This window comes from Ammospiza nelsoni, chromosome 7, assembly GCF_027579445.1.
Source record: "Ammospiza nelsoni isolate bAmmNel1 chromosome 7, bAmmNel1.pri, whole genome shotgun sequence".
In the NCBI taxonomy this organism is placed as follows: domain Eukaryota; kingdom Metazoa; phylum Chordata; class Aves; order Passeriformes; family Passerellidae; genus Ammospiza; species Ammospiza nelsoni.
Genome location: NC_080639.1, coordinates 29,308,540 through 29,324,581, shown reverse-complemented (window position 1 = coordinate 29,324,581; position 16,042 = coordinate 29,308,540). Strand labels below are relative to the sequence as shown.

Genomic DNA, 16,042 nt, shown 5'->3' with positions numbered 1-16,042 from the left:
TCTTTACAGCAGAGCAGTCTGGCACACTCACAAAGTTCATGGCCATTAGGGAGATGGTGAATGGTTTGCTAATATCCAGCTCCCCCCTGCTCACTTACCAGAGCCCAGCCAACCCTCTAACCACAGGAATCTTTCCTGCCAAGGATAAAATAAGTCCATTTCTGATTTGGAGCACTTTTTCCTTCTGCACTGGGTGCAAGAGAATTATAAGATATAACCATAATATTAACTAAGTATGCCACCCTGCCTTCCTCTCAGTAACAGCACTGGGACAAGAAACAATCAGTCCTGAGGGAACACAGAGGCCAGAGAGAGGTACAGTTCACCCCTTCACCTTTATGACCTCTTCAATAGGCAATACTGCACTTAATTTTCCTGCTATATAACGGCAATAATCACTTTTGAGCCTGGCACATCCTGACAGTTAATGACAGGTCAGATTAAAAGGCCAAACCTTCAGCTCATCCAAACCACTCATAAACTTTGCAGCAAAGTCTGATCTGGAGGTCAACATCACTCCACGGCACTTCATGAATAATTTATGATGGGTACAGCACAGTTAACTTTAGAAATGGCAAGCCGTGTACACATCCCACTCAGGAAGCTAATTGGGTCATATTTTGACAAACAGACCAATTTTTGTGGAAAACATGGGTGGCAGTGGCATAACTGGACCTTGCTCTGAACTGATCCTGCACCACAAGCCTCCACTGCAAAGAACTGTGTCCCAGCCCTGTCAGTCCGCTGTGCAGGATCAGCCCGGATCTGTAGAAACCATTTCCAAGTGAGGAAGGAAATACTCAAACCAGAATAGATCTAAATTATCTGAATTTAATACATGAGCTGCACACGAAGAAGGAAGGGAGAACTGCAGGAGGACAGAGTGCTGTGCAGCATGCCTCCTCTCTAAAACTGTCTCTGTAGGTGATGTTTACACTCCTAATCCCTCTCACCCCAGAAGGCACTGCCATGCAGGGTGGGAGTGCCTTCCCAAGGCTGCAGCACATGCTCCTCTGAGGGGAGATGGCCTTAGAATGCTGCCTGGCCCGACAAAAACACTCCTGGAAATATCTTCCAAGGCTTGTGCCGTGTCCTAAATAAATCTGACTAACTCCCACTCATTCCTGCCCTAAGCAAAACAAGGATTTAAAGAAAGCACTTCTGAAAACAACTGGTTTGGAGACTGTTGGGCAGTCTGACAGCACTAGGTGGTCACAAGAACAAATGGCCAGAGCTGCCCCAGCAATGAACTGCAGCGCTTCATCTTTTCCTCACAGGGAAACCTGTAAACACAGCAGTGAATGATCCAACAGGTAGGATCAGACCAAATCCTGCTACAGCCAGGAAACAACAATCCTATTTCTTCATCCTTTATGTACTACTGGCACCATATAAATCATGCGTTAAGCACATTATAAAACCTCAACTAGACAGGTGCCTTTGACTTGCTTGCAGAGATCAATACACACTGTAACTACAAAGGGGTAACTAAATTACTGTGAATTCTGTACTTTATTAGAGTCAAAACTTACTTTTATATCAATGTGACATCAGCTTTGACAGAACTACAGTTAAACTGTAAGGTTCTACTAATGCTGAGTGGGTGGAGGGTGACCAGTAGCTTATGGGTGGGGGATTTCTCTCCCATAACACTGTGATTCTCCACCAAAAAAGTGGATTAATAACTGCAATGAGGGCATCCATCCCTGACCTTGCTATGAAACATCAGGCCAAAAAGCTGATCAAACCCATTAAGGCAAACATTTCTTTCTTTACCAAAATTAGCTCAAAAGGTCTAAAAATTTATAAATTAAGAGGCAAAAGAAATCTACATAGTGTCAGAGCCTATATTTCCATGGAAAAAACTGCAGTGGATCTAAAGGGCAAGGGAGTTCGCATCTCATTGTCTAAAGTTTTAGAAGAATAAAATCCAAGAGAAAATTCTGAAGATATCTGGAACAGAGTAGATTATTTCTTTTTTCAGCTGGCCTAAAAATGGATAATTTTGATTTTGCTAAATATTTGTCGATTTATATACTTTAAAAAAAATTGTTAAAATAATTTTTGAAACGTCATATAAATCTCATTGTCTCACTTACATATTTACCCTTGAGTTCTGTGGCTGCCTGCTGATAAGATGGCATCATTCTCTTACAAACACCACACCCTGAGAAGAAAAAAATTGTGTAAGTAATATGCCAACAACTCCATTCAACCTCTTGAACAGTATCTATGTTCCAAAGCATATGCAGTAATATTTTATATTAAAAAATTAAACAAAAATTCTTTATCTGCTTTACTAAATCATTATTAGATTATTATTTTCTAAGTATGTTACTTGATACAAGCCTCTATTTTTGCACATTTTTCATGCTCTTCATTTTCACATTCATTTCTCATCCTTGTATGGAGAGAGTAAAACCATCTTATATTCCTCAGGCTCTGAGCTGAGCCCAGAGGAGAATACAAGTTGAAACACACATATCAAAAGTCAACAGAAGATGTCATAATTGTGAACTCAAAACAAAAAGCTTTGTGCACTTCTGGTCTTTGAAGGGACAGGGGGAGGTACTTCAGATTCATCCCAGCTTAACAAGGCTTTGAAATTAATTTGAGATACATTTCCTAAACACATTACACAGACATCAAGTGTTACACGGTGCTCTGTTAATTGAGCAGACATAGCTCAGGAGCAACAGCCCTTGTAAGATACAATAATGTGCTGTGGAAAAGACAAAGGGTGAGTGAGGAAGACCACCAGTGTGTAGTTGGAGTGTGCAGAGGGAGAGCTGCTTGATGATGCTCGGCAGTGCTAAGCAGATTAGCAGTAAATCACCTTGTAAGCAGCAGTTTTCACCCCTGCCAAGTAAAATCTGTGCATGCAGATGGGAAGGGGCAGGAGTGCAGACAGCATGGAAGAAAGGTAGCTGGAGCCAAGCACTCCAGACACTTATGGTGGAAACTCTCAGTCCACCATGGGACAGTAGTCAACACTTCTATTTTGGTTAACAGACAGAGTTTTGAAAGTATCTTCCAGAAAGGAGGAACAGATTTTGCAGCCACAACTTTGGGATCACATCAGCAAGCCTGGAAAACAACATCCTTTAATCTGACAAAGGAGAGCTCTTGTTTCTGTGGTCTTTCCATCTTTGATCTCTCCACTCAAATTGACAATGAGGTTGTTAAATTAGTGCTGGTCAAAATGACAATTTCTTGGTGGGCACAGACCGCACATTTAAGGCCCACTGAGGTCTCGCAGCTTCATCCAAACCACTGGACAGACATAAAAAGATGTGAGTTGGCAGACATCATCTTCTGAATCCTCTATTTCTTCTCTCCTCAGGGGCCTCAGGCCCTTGAGTCCTGCAGCAATTTCTCTATTTCCCCCTCTTCACTCTCTTACTGCTCCCTGGAGTCCCTCCAAGGGCACAGGCCCACACCAGCCTCCTCCACCCAGCCATCACCCTCATCATCCTCCCCTTCCCAGCTCTGCTGCTGCCTCAAACTTGCTGCTCCCAGACCCATTTCAGTATACCCTCTCCTGTCCTCATACTTCTGGGTTATATTTTTCAGGATGCTGCCAAGCCACATAAACCCCTCTACAGGCATAAAAGGGGAATCTCAAAAAACTAATTTTCTTCTGTTCTTTCTTCTTGTACTTTTTCCCAAAAGGGAAGCTTAATTAAATACAGATTAGTCTTTCCACTAGTTAACACCTACATTTTTAAAGCCTTGTTTTCAATCATGTTTATAAACAGCTCCTTCTTTATTGCCAAATCCAGACAGTCTCCTGCAGGAGTCTTCTTTGACAGAGTTAACTACAAATAAATCTGAATACCTTCAAGTACACCTAATATTTCATCTTTAGTGCTGTCTGACTTTCTAATATAGGCCCGAAAGTACAGTGAAAGGTCTGCAAATGGCAGGCAATATCTTCTGAGGAAAGCAAGCCTTGGTTTTGAGTTGTTTTACCCTGACCAACCATTCCTGAAATATTTAAATAACTACATGTAAGTCTGTAGTTGCATTCATCTCCCTCTGCACCAATACCTAATGAAAGTGCCCATTTCCTATAAATCTGCCACAATTAATCTAAAGCCCCTGCTTCCAACAAAGCAGAGAAATAAGGCAGCTGTCTTCCCTACAGCCTCCCAGACAAAGCCTATGATGTCCTCTTGTGCCAAAGCCATCCCTTACAAGTAACAAAAAGTTGAATTTCTTTTAGTGACCAGTCTTGATGTGCTGCTCCCAGTTATGAAAGGTAACACTTGTATGTAACCAATAATTTCAGCTGCTCAAAGGCCATATGTTATTGCAACTGCTGGATGTATTCTGTCTCCGGTAAAAGGAGCAAGAAAAGAAAATTTGGACAACAACCAATTCAGAAAGTCTTGTGTGTTAAATAAAAGATGAGGGAGTTACAAACTGATAAATCAGAGGAAAAAAAACCCTCACAAGTAGACTTCCTTCACAGCAGTTTGGAAAGCAGCACAAGTATTACAGCACTGAAAACTAGCAGGTGTTTTGCCACTTCAAAGAAGAGAAACTGGAAGGAGGAGGGTTTCTGGGGGAACAGTTCAAAGAGAACGAAGGGTTAGATAAGGCACATTTCACAAAGAGGCTGGGCTGTGGAAAACAATTACTCCTGATAGAGGTAAACTGTGAAAGCACTGTGCAGCCCAGCTCTCCCTGAAGGGATGATTTCCAGCAGAGCAGCCGTAGCATCTCCCGCTGATCCAGGGCTGCAGCTGCTGGGAACAGCCACACACCACACCAGGCCACACAGCACCACTGCAGAGTCCAAAGGCACAGAGCCACAAGGGATTTGATTTCATTTAAAGAAAAATCAAACTAAGTCTTGGGCAATTTTGGCCATCTTGGTATCGCTCAGATGAGAATAAAAAGGTAGACTGGTGTTTCAGGCAGGAAGTACAAGAGAAGATACACTGAGAAACACCAGATAATGCTGCCATGGGACACAAGTTTTAAAGAGAATCAGACAGCCAACTGCTGGTGGTACCCAACATCAACTTCCCTACCAGGGCACTGCTGGGAGGCTTTCCTAGTTTGGGTCACACATTTATTCTCTTCTCATGGCTTTCTTGCTTCCTGAACTGAGCAACAGCTCAAGTGCAACACAGTCCTGCTCAGAAGAGCTGGAAAGCCTCTCACACAGCAGTCACCAGGAAACACAAAAAGGCAGCTGTGAGTCTGCAACACTAAGGAACAAGTAGCCAATGCAATGACAAGATAGCAGCAATACAAGGTCAAAGTCACAAAAAGAAACTGAGAGACTCCAATGTGCTCTCCTCTTCCTGAAACCTCACTGAGTTACCCCTGCCCATGTAGGCAGGAACATTCAGGGTGCCTCTGGGATGGAGCAGGAACAATAGTCCTGCTCCTGATGACTGCACAGTTCCCTCTGCCTGCAGCACACAGAGTTTCTGTTCTGTGCAGCACAAACCTAGAAAGGACAACAGGTAACAAAATTATAGAAAGCAGCTGCTGAAAAGAACATTGAGCAAGAACCATCATCACAAAAGAGACAAGACCAGGATACAAGTGATGGACAACCAGGGAAAAAACTGAGGACAGGCACAACAACACAAGGAGATGAAGGATAAAGGTGACACAAGATGGTATTATTAGTGAAGCACAGGTAAATCTTCCAGTCAGACATGGACATCTCTCAGCAGAGAAGGGGGAAAGAGGTGACAGAACATGCTGGGTTACTTACATGGAGCATAGAACATCATCAGTAGGGGCTTGTCTTCCTTCTTCAGAAGCCTTCTCAATTCCTAGTGAATGAACCAAGGAAAATAAAACACACACTTATACTCAATGACACTGTACTACAACTTTAAAAAAGCAATATATGTATTCATAGAACATAGGCTCATTTATCTGAGGGAAAAGGGCTCATCTTCCCTAACAGATAGGACTCTTTTTTTCTTTTTTTTCCTCAATTTTAACTTGAAACAAAATGACAAAATTTATTATACATTCAGCTATCTGCTGAATATCCTAGACCAATATCTCCACTGTTAATGTGTGGAAGTTCTATGGTTTAGTTCACTCTCACTGCAGAATCTCTACCTGGAACTCTTTCTTTGCTGACACATCCAAAATCCATATTGCAATTCAAAAAGTCAGACTCAATAATAACAAAACAAGTTCACTTTTCACACTATGAAACCTTGCCAAACCTATGAGATGCCATGCAAAAAGGATTTTTCAGTACCAGCATGATAGAAAAACTAGATGAAGTTTTCAAATTGAATGCAACCCCTGGAAGCCTTGTAATAGAGTACAGAGGGTGAACATTAAAAATTAATCTTCCTACAAAAACTGAATGTCAGAATAACCATTTCTAATATTAAAAATGAAAACCAGAAAATTGAAAAAGCCCTTTACAAAATACCAGCCAGAGTCCAATCAATTAAAGTTTAAAAAATCTATAGACTAGAAAACTAATATAAAAGACCAAGCTGATTATATTAGAAAAAACATAATGAGTAACTGTGGTGGCACTGGCTCTTTAAGGAAGTTTCATCACATTCACTGCTTTCCCTCTTAACACTGAGAGGACAGTTCTGTACCAAGTTAAATCCCTCAAGATCTGGATCCCTTTCCTCCTGCTTCACACTCCCTAACCTCAGGCACATGAGGGAACCCCAGGTTTAATGCCAACCTGCAGTTTGAAGAGCAGCCTTTTACCTCCTACTTGCATTCTGCAGTGACTGCACCCTGCCAGCTGCTCCAGTTCCCTGAGACAGAGAGGGCTGTGTCCTCACACCATCCCCAAGCTCTGACATTTGCTGTGTAGCAGGCACACTGAGGTCATGGCCACATGCAGGGCAGAGGAGCACAGGAAGCACAGGACTTTACAGCCATCACAACTCACAAAATTTGTCAAATCACCTCAAACAGGCTGGGTACTTTAAATTTCCCTCCCAAAGAAACAAAATAATGGTGTTTCACTGAGAGTTAATACAAACATACAGATTCAACCCCATATATTTATAAAACAACAGAATATCTATCCAGCTAATGTACCTTTTCACTGTCAACATGCACAATATCTTTGGCTTCAGGATCTTCCTCCCACAGTGGAGCACCTTCTGGATCCTTGAGAAAGGCCACCATAGACTGTAATAAACAGGGGGAAAAAATCTTTTAGAGAAACACAAATGGAAATCATGAGACATCCAATCTCAAATCCATGCTGTGATGTAAACCTCATCCAATTAATGCCTTTGCTTTTCTGCTCATATATTCATCTGCTCTAATGCAGATTAGCACAAATCTCCTGTTGCAGAACCAAGCGATCCGTGGGTGTGTACCTTCATCATAACTGGTATTCCAATTTAGCAGTTCCCACTCCCACTATAAAACTGGGAAAAACAGAGTGGAATGGAGCAGCACACAGGATTAGCTTCAAGGATCCTTCAGAGAGCTCTTTCAATGGTACTAGACCTTCCACAGAGAGTCCCTGGGTTAGCAGGAAAGACTTCTCTTTATGCAGAGGTCAGGCTCCCATGCCCTTCACAGCATCTGAGTAACAGGCTAGCTGGAGGGCACACTGATACTTGCTGTGAGCAAAAGCAAATGAACACACAGATCAAACCGCTCATTTGGTCAAAGGAAGAATAATCCACCAACAGTTCCCTGTGTGACCCACCTAACTAAAAAATCCATTGAATGCAATTTCAAGTATGGGAATAAGAAACAAATGTGACAGGAGAAGTGGGAACTACAAAATCCTAGGATTCTGCAGCTCCCACATTCAACAAACCGAGTACACCTGCACACACACACTTGGTAACTGCTTTCTTTACCTGACTGACATGCAACCAAAAATCCCTTTCAGCAGACCACAGATATACTGTCTTTACCAGAAGGAAATACACTCTGATAGCTCTGACTTCAATCCCAGTCTGAAGGAAACTCCAGCCCTCCTAAATCAATGAGATACTCTCCATGGATTCTGGCAGCCACACTACTCCCTGTTTCCAGCAGTATATGCAAACACAACCTTGATCACTTTTATCCTCAGATGTCTGTGCTCTAGGAAACATAATACCTGGTGTTCCATGCTCATTCACCACTCAGAATGCCCCACTGCCTTCTCTATGGCTTTGCTTGTAGGTTTCTGCCCATTCCCATATAGGATCTCTGCCCCACCAGTAACACAATGAGGTCCCTGAGGAGCTTCCTTCAGTGTGAGTGGATGAAGCAGCCACAGCACTGAGCTGTGCTAACACACACCAAGGCTCTTATCTAAGAGCCTTTCTCAGGAGCAGGCTGGCAGCACAGCTGGTGACACATCGTCATCACTGGAATGGTCTCAGAGACATTTTTGCTGCCTGTCTGCCTTTGGTGGGGCTGCTGTGCTACAACATCCCAATAACTTATCAACAGAGAGGAGAGTTCAGCTCATTTTCCTGCCTCTCAGTTGGTACTGTAAGGCTTGGGAGGATTCAGAGCTTACAGCAGGATCCATTTATTGCATTTATGTTTCTGTCTGCTTGCACAGCTAATATTGAAAAGATTTGTCTTATCACAAGAGACAGCATGTATCAGTCACCAGACAGCAACCAAAACACTTAATGTACAGAGTAAAAAGGATCTAATGGCTGAGGATGACAAACAGCTCCAGAAGAAATTTGTTTTACAGTGGCATTATCAGGGAAAGGAGCTAGTTAGGAAAAAAAAAATATAAAATCAAGTAATTTACAATGGAGTTGCAATGTAAAAAGCTGTAGACTTAGAGGCATTACCATCCCAAATGACATCCTAAGACCAGTAATACATGGGGAAAGGAAAGATGAGGACAAATCAGCAGAGATGTTCTACCTTCAGGACAGCTGCATCAAGTTCTGCTCACCCTCAGCACGGACAGACCTGAACTATACACTGGAGAGGAGGAGAGAGGGTGAACATTTTGAACAGCTAATGAGTATAATTGACTCTGCTAGTTTCAAGAATTCCTGCATGCCAAATTCAGTCATGTAGAAACAGATGTGGTTAGAGGATGGGGGATTAAAGAGATTTAATTCATCCAGCCTCTCCCTCTCAGCCAAGACAGAAAAAAATTAGATGTGTAATGTCTTCTGGCAGGAGCAGGCAGTACATTGCCTTGCTGTCAATTCTTCATGCAGTGAAGAGAACTTCCTCTCTTGCTTTAAACAGGGAAGAACAACATCCAAACAACCCACAGCATTCTCTAATCACAGAAAGCAGTGGTCCCCAGGCTGCTGTGTCAGAGGCCACGGCAGGTCCAGGGCTCAGCCCCCTGGTGCTGCAGAACCAGCTCCTCTCCAGTCCTGCCCTGCTATGGTCAGGACCCGCTTTGACCCCATGGCATGGACAGAAGCACCATGGGCTGTAACCAGCTGTGCCAGCTTTGAACCTCTCCATTCAGCAGAGTACAGGCTGTGCTTCATCCACCACAGGCTGCTAAAAACAAGCAAGTTTTAACAGGAAAGCTGATCCATAATCATATACATGGACCTAGGTTTTAACCTGAAAGAAAATATACACAAACACATCCTTGTGCTTTTCACTCCTTTGAAGTATCACGCAGTAAGGATGCTAATAACTAGACCTGCCTCAATTTCACACATACACTGCTTGCAACAGCCAACTTGAAAAGGATTCAGGGTTTAGAGCAGGACCAATTTATTGAGTCAGTCTATTGCCCTTGCTAGTACTAAGCAGATTTGTACTTCAGTGAGTTCTCTCCATTTTAGAAGAAGGGTAAAACTCTCCTTGTAGTTTATACTCCAGAAAAGGATTCATCATGTAATAAACACAGCCTGGATACTGGCATTGTGGCTCTCTTGAGAATTAGACATCAAGTGGGTAAAGCAACATGTGAACAGACATTCCAGGTAAGATCAAAGACTGACCTAAGCTCAGGTCTCCAACAGCAGATGACTACACTACTTGAGGACAAGATAGACTAGTACTTATGGTTCTCATATAGCTTACACTGGCACATGCTCTCCATTTCTGGCAAAAAGAAAATAAGTTTATGTGCTCTGCACCAGCTGTTGTATATGGACCTCTGTGCTTTCTAACTTCCAATGAACCTATCTGTTTTGACATCTGAAACTGTTTTTCAGACTCCTAAGTTCTTGGCTTTCACAATGTGTAGCTACAAGTTCCAATTTTTTTTTAACATTGCAGTTATTTGTTTCAAATCAACCATGCCAAAATGCCACTGTTTGCCCTCAAATTTGGAGAAAAAAGAAGTAATTGCTCCCTTTTTAAAGCTACTCACAATTACAGAAATATCAAATTCTATTGGAATTTCCTCCAGTTGTCCTTTTTAGTATTGTGAGAACCTAAGACCTTCTGCAAAGAATTGGAAATACATTTTTTAAACTATTCCTAATAATTTTGCATCAGTGAATGTTATTCTCTTGCCTTCCATCTCCCTTTCCTAGATACCCTGAACTGCTCAGCTGTTAACACAGGTCTCAGCAGCAGGAGGTTCTGACTGACAAGTAACTTCCCCCTGCTGTGAACACTGACCTATCCTTTACTCCTCATTTTTCTAACAGTGAAACCACAAGGGCATCTCTGATAATTGCATAAAGATTTAGTTACTTTAAGAAATAAAAAGCTTTTCTAAAAACCTGAGTACACTATCAGCTGGATCACCCACAACTATGAAATTGCTGATCGCTCCAGAAAATCCTTTTGCAGTTCTTCAGAGCTGTGTCCATCATTCTCCAAAATGTCATCCATATATTAATATGTCTACTGGATGTCTGGAAAGAAGATCCAAGTTTTATTGCCACAAGTTTGCTGGATGATGTGAAACAAATCCTTTAATCTCCCTGTTCTTCGGTGTGTCCACCTGTCCATAAAATGAGTGTGATACCCTGTGTAATTGTGTTGCTCTGCTGCTCTCTGTTTGAATGTACTGGGAGACTCCTGACAAACACAGCTGAGAGGGAGAAACAAAGGTCAACTGGCCCAACAGAAGAAAACAGGGAGAAGTGGAACAGAGGGAGAAATATAGAAAATATCCAGGCAGCTGTGAGCAGCAGAACAAGCAAACAAGTGAATTATTTGATCACTGCCCAGATCTGATCCACTGCCCAAACTGTAAATAATCAGTGGCTGGTTTCACAGGGGCAGTTTAATTGAGAAAGACTCCAGCTCCTGTGTCGGTTTCTCGGCTGTTTCAATGACCTGGAAAGGCCCGGGGTGTCCTTGGGCAGCCCGCGCTTCAAAGGACGAGAAGAGGCTTCAGGTTTTTTCTCGGTCTCAGTGTTTATTAATTGTTTATCTAAAAGATTTTCTCTCAGCCCAACAGAGGTCTGCTCAGCAGCCAGCCATGAGCACACTGAGAGCCCCCGGGGCGGTCACCTATCTTTATACTCAAAATTACGTATACAATATTTATCAATTTTCCCCAATACCTTTTACCCTTATTAACCAGTGCACTTTTAGTAATAACCAATCCCAAAGTGCCAACATCACCACAGAAGATGGAGGCCGAGAAGAAGAAGAAGAAGAAGAACAGGACACGCCCCAATTCCTCCATCTTACTTCTTTAGACCCCCCTGTACAGAAATCCTAAAAACCCTGTGTCTTACACTCTAATGAACTTATCCCTTCACCATTTACCCCAGTGAAATCCTCCCATCCTCATACAGGTGTCGTCTCCCGTGTGGGATCAAAGTCCAGCCACCAGACACTTCTGGCAATATTCCAGGACTCCCGAGCCCCCCAAGGGTGGTCTCGGTCACTCTGTACATGAGTCCTGAGGTGCTGAGATCCCACACTCCTGGAGTGAGGGAGCTTCAAAATCCCTCTTCCACCTCCAATGGAATCCCACACCCCTGTCCATGGGATGCTGCTTTCTTCTTCCCAGCAGGCAGGGCAACAGGGAAGGGTGAAATGCTCATCACAAAACAGCTGAAGGAATAAACGATCTGGTTCCTGTTGTGCTGTGATTGCCTCTCAGCCAATGCTCCCTGGAGCACTGCAGGTGCTTTCCCCTTCCTCTGATCTCTAAGGAAGAGTCACAGCACTAATTCCTGGTTGCAGCACTGTATGGAGGGCAGGAGAGATGCATCATCTATTGCTCAAATCACCCAAATTTAAGCAACTAGCAAGCCTCCCTTAACCCATCACCCACCACGAAGGAAAAAAACAATCACCAGCTGCAATTCCTCACGAAGCACAGAAGCTGGTTTAGGCAGCTGCTGACTGGGCTGGGTATTTACCATTGCCCTTCCTAATGCCAGGCAAGATTTCTGCTGCAGGAGATGGGAAGATACACAGCCCTACCCTTCCCATCTCAGACAAATCCTGCATCACAGCCTCAAGTGAAGACTGAATTAGTTCAAGTCAGGGCACACTTCCAAGACAGTCCCCCATCAGACACTCTCCAGCTCTGGCTGTAAAAGCAAGGTCCAGAGCAAGTGCACTTGGGAACAGCCTCTCTGGCAGACTCAGGCTCACAGAGCATCTCACACAGGCTTTACTCCATCCCAGGGCAATGGCCTGAACAAGCCAGGAAGGGGAAGTACATGGAATTATATCAACCTGGGGTGATGTCACTAAGCCTTCGAAAGACCAATGGCTGTGCAGAGCCCAGGTTTGCTGCAGGAGGAAGAGAAACAGGAACTGGGCATCAGAGCTGGACAGAAGTGATTGCTGGAAGCCAAGTCATTGCCAGGCAATTCATGTCAGGATACTCCCAGGGCTTCAGCAAGGCTTTGCAAAGGAAAGCTACACACTTTCAGTCCACCCTTCCCAAAATCATCTGCATCTACAAATTTGTATCATGCCTCATGCCTTCCATCTTCCGTTGTCCAGAGAAAGTTGCTTTCCATTGCTTTATGTCAAGATTTGCCAGAAAAGAAGAAAGGTCATTTTATACCTGATGCACTCAAAGCACTTTCATAGAACTGTGGTTCTATAATCTGATAAAAGATAAGGCCACTCAGGTCTCTTTAAAGTTTATAAACACACAATCTAAGAACCTCAGAGAACTTCTTATCAAAACACAGTATCAGCTAATACTTTTAGTTATACTACCACAAAGAGCACCTTGTAATCAAAGCAAGAAAATCCTTATTTGTTACCAGCGTGTAAACTAACTTACAATTTACCTTCCAGTTCAACATGGGGTCAATCTTTTAAATAATAAACAATTTTCCTGGATCTGTGGTTGACAGACATGTATGCACACAAAAACCTTTAGGCCATTCTAACCAGTGTTTATGAAGATTAACCCCCTCCCTTTCATACCTTCAGCATGAAAAAAATATCAAAACCAATTTTTAATCCACAAATGCCTCAACCACATCTAGCAAAAGCAAAAGAAAAATAATGGAATATCTGAATTTACCTTCAATGTGACCGCTCTGTTATACGCAGTGTGAAATGCACCGTCCCTGTTAAACAAGGAGTAGGGAACAGTGTTAACTTACAGTAACATTACTGGAATTCATACAGCTGCTCCTCCTGACTTCTCACTAACCAGAATAACATCATCCTGCTGAAGCCACAGAACTAAGTAGAATTTACAGTACAGTAGTTTAAGGGGGGTGGGGTGGGGAGGAACGAGAGCAAGGAAAAGGGAGGGTGCAAACCCAGTGTAAAGAAAACAGTTTCCCAGTAAACAATTTCCTCCCTGACACTTTAACAAGATTATTTACTAAGGCATGATCTTTGGAGATGGAAATGCAGCTGCTTGGTGTACCAAACAGCACTCCCACTCCTATTATTTTCAGGAAGAAAAATATCTTGCTGTTTCAGAACACTTGCCTTTCTCCACTCACATTATGAAGGACAATCTCAAATCAGAAAAGCAGAGAGAGGTGAAGCAACTTGTCCAAGGCACGTGCCAGCAGGCAAGTGACAGAATCAACAGAACTCAAATCTCAGGCATCAGCCCCATGCACAGGGCAGTTTCAGTCCACTGGACATCTCTCCCTGGCCCCACTCATGGTTTTAGTGTTCTCTGTTCAACAGCAGAATAAATTTAACTCAACTTCTGTCATAACACATGTTTGCAGACTGAAGAAACAGCAATTAATTTCATAGGATAAAAAATTAGTCATTTTAATGCTGCAGCAGCATGGGGCTGAAAGAAGAATAAACACTCTTAATGGGGGCATCAGCAATTATGAACTACAAATCCCAGCCCAGCACTCACTTATAATGGAGTAAATCCACTCCCTTCTCCTTTGAATTAGGATCTACCTTCATCTTCTTGCATAATTTTCGGCTTTCAGTATCACTGCAAAAAACACATATTGGAAGAAAGGTTACCAAAATAGAAAATCAAATGCATTCAGTCCTAAGAACTCATTGCTGTGGTCAGCAATCATCAGCAATTAATCCAAACTAACAGTAATTTGGGAGCTGTTTAGCTGAGTTTGTGGGACAAGCATTGTGAAAAGCTCCATTAGTCAATTTAATTTCTCTGTTTGCTTGGTCAGGACACAGTGAACTGTGTTAAATTTACATTCCAAAGCCAAGCCCTAACCAGTAGAAAAGCAGCTCATTCCAGCATGTCCAAGGACCTCAGCAGATCTTCTGTCCATGAGATTAACATAAAATTCAAGAAGGCAAATTTCAGTAAGACAATGTTACTGTTAGGGTGGTGGTTAAAGAGCACTGTTTGTTAAAAGATTCATAAGGAAAGAGCAGGTCAGCTTTCACACTTGCAGAAGATAATAGAAAGCAAAAAAAACCCCATGGTATGTCTAAGTCCAAATCACAAGCGTTTTGTCTTAAAAGGGTCCTGCAGAAAACAACAAGCAGCTGAAATTCTGGAGCCCAGCAACCCCATTAATTCTAGGTATGAAAGATGTGTCCTGGAGCCACACCTGGAAAGCAGAGGCAAAAACAGCTCATAAGAAAGAGGGAGGTATCAAAAGACAGGCCTGCTGGAAGGCATCTTCAAATTGAGTAAGACCGAATTGATTCCAGCACCAGATTAGGCTTGAAGAAGAGAGAAGGGTCACGGGAGAGAACAGCAAATACATTTGTTTCAGTGGGCAGGTAAAGAAAGGGTCTTCATGGCCTAGCAGCTCTCCTCAACAGTGCAGGACTGAAGCCATAAGGAGACTTCAAGCTGAAGTGAGTAAGAAGTTGGTCAAAGATCTGGGGAGATGAGCAAAACAGAAAAGAGGATGATTCACATTGACAAGGCTGTTCTCTGCATTGACAAACAGCAAGATTAAACAGCTCGGAAACTTGTTCCCAGCAGAGGACAACTTGTACCTTTTACGCAGATAAATCAATTTAGAAAATGAAAACGCTGAAAACCCATCAAGTTTAAACTGATTAGAGACAACAAGATGCAAGGCTTGCAAGAGCCCCACCAAATTAAGTGTGCTGCCAGCACTGGTTCTAATTCTCCCAATCTTCTCCAGCTGCCTTTCTCAAAATGTGAAGAACAAACACCAAGTTCACAGTGAGCTGCAAGTGAGAATGCACCTTAGTGGAAACTTCCCAAATGCTTCTGGAAATAGGAGAAATTTGCCATGGACACATGCAGCAAAATCAGAATACTAAGCTGAAGATAGAAATGAGCATTTTAAGGATCTAACAAAGCACACAACTACCATGCCAGGAAGGAGCACTTGTAGTCTCAATTGAACAGGAGTGTATTTATCTGAAGAGTCTTACTGAATTCATGTCAGTTTTGCATTTTCACATCACTGTATCCCATAAACACTTTCTTTGCTTCTCTGTGAGAATGGAGATCTGAGCTTGAGAACTGAATAATGAGGACACATCTCCTTGTAACAAAACTAGACTATGGAACAAATGCCCTGGATTTGGAGTTACGCCAAAACACCGTGTTTGCCACATGGAGTTCATACAAAAAGCCTGCAGCACCAAATCCATGGGTCAGAAACATTCTGTCTTCTCTCCCCTCGGTTCTCCAATGGTGTAAACCTAAATCGCCCGAAGGTCAAGGAATCTCCGGAGAAGACACCAGTTTCAGATCATCCTTCTGTCTTACCCTGTACAGATTCAGAGGCACAGAGAAGGTCTTGTG

General features: G+C 42.7%; 1 protein-coding gene across 1 annotated transcript in view; it reads right to left on the bottom strand.

Moving 5' to 3' along the window:
• PDIA5 (protein disulfide isomerase family A member 5) overlaps nucleotides 1-16,042 on the bottom strand; it is a 98,288-nt gene that overhangs the window by 55,752 nt on the left and 26,494 nt on the right. The window contains exons 4-8 of the mRNA XM_059476419.1: nucleotides 14,186-14,269; nucleotides 13,376-13,421; nucleotides 7,057-7,149; nucleotides 5,738-5,798; nucleotides 2,100-2,167 (exon numbers count right to left, since the gene is read on the bottom strand). Coding sequence (XP_059332402.1) covers nucleotides 2,100-2,167; nucleotides 5,738-5,798; nucleotides 7,057-7,149; nucleotides 13,376-13,421; nucleotides 14,186-14,269 — 352 coding nt within the window. The remainder of the gene's footprint in view (nucleotides 1-2,099; nucleotides 2,168-5,737; nucleotides 5,799-7,056; nucleotides 7,150-13,375; nucleotides 13,422-14,185; nucleotides 14,270-16,042) is intronic.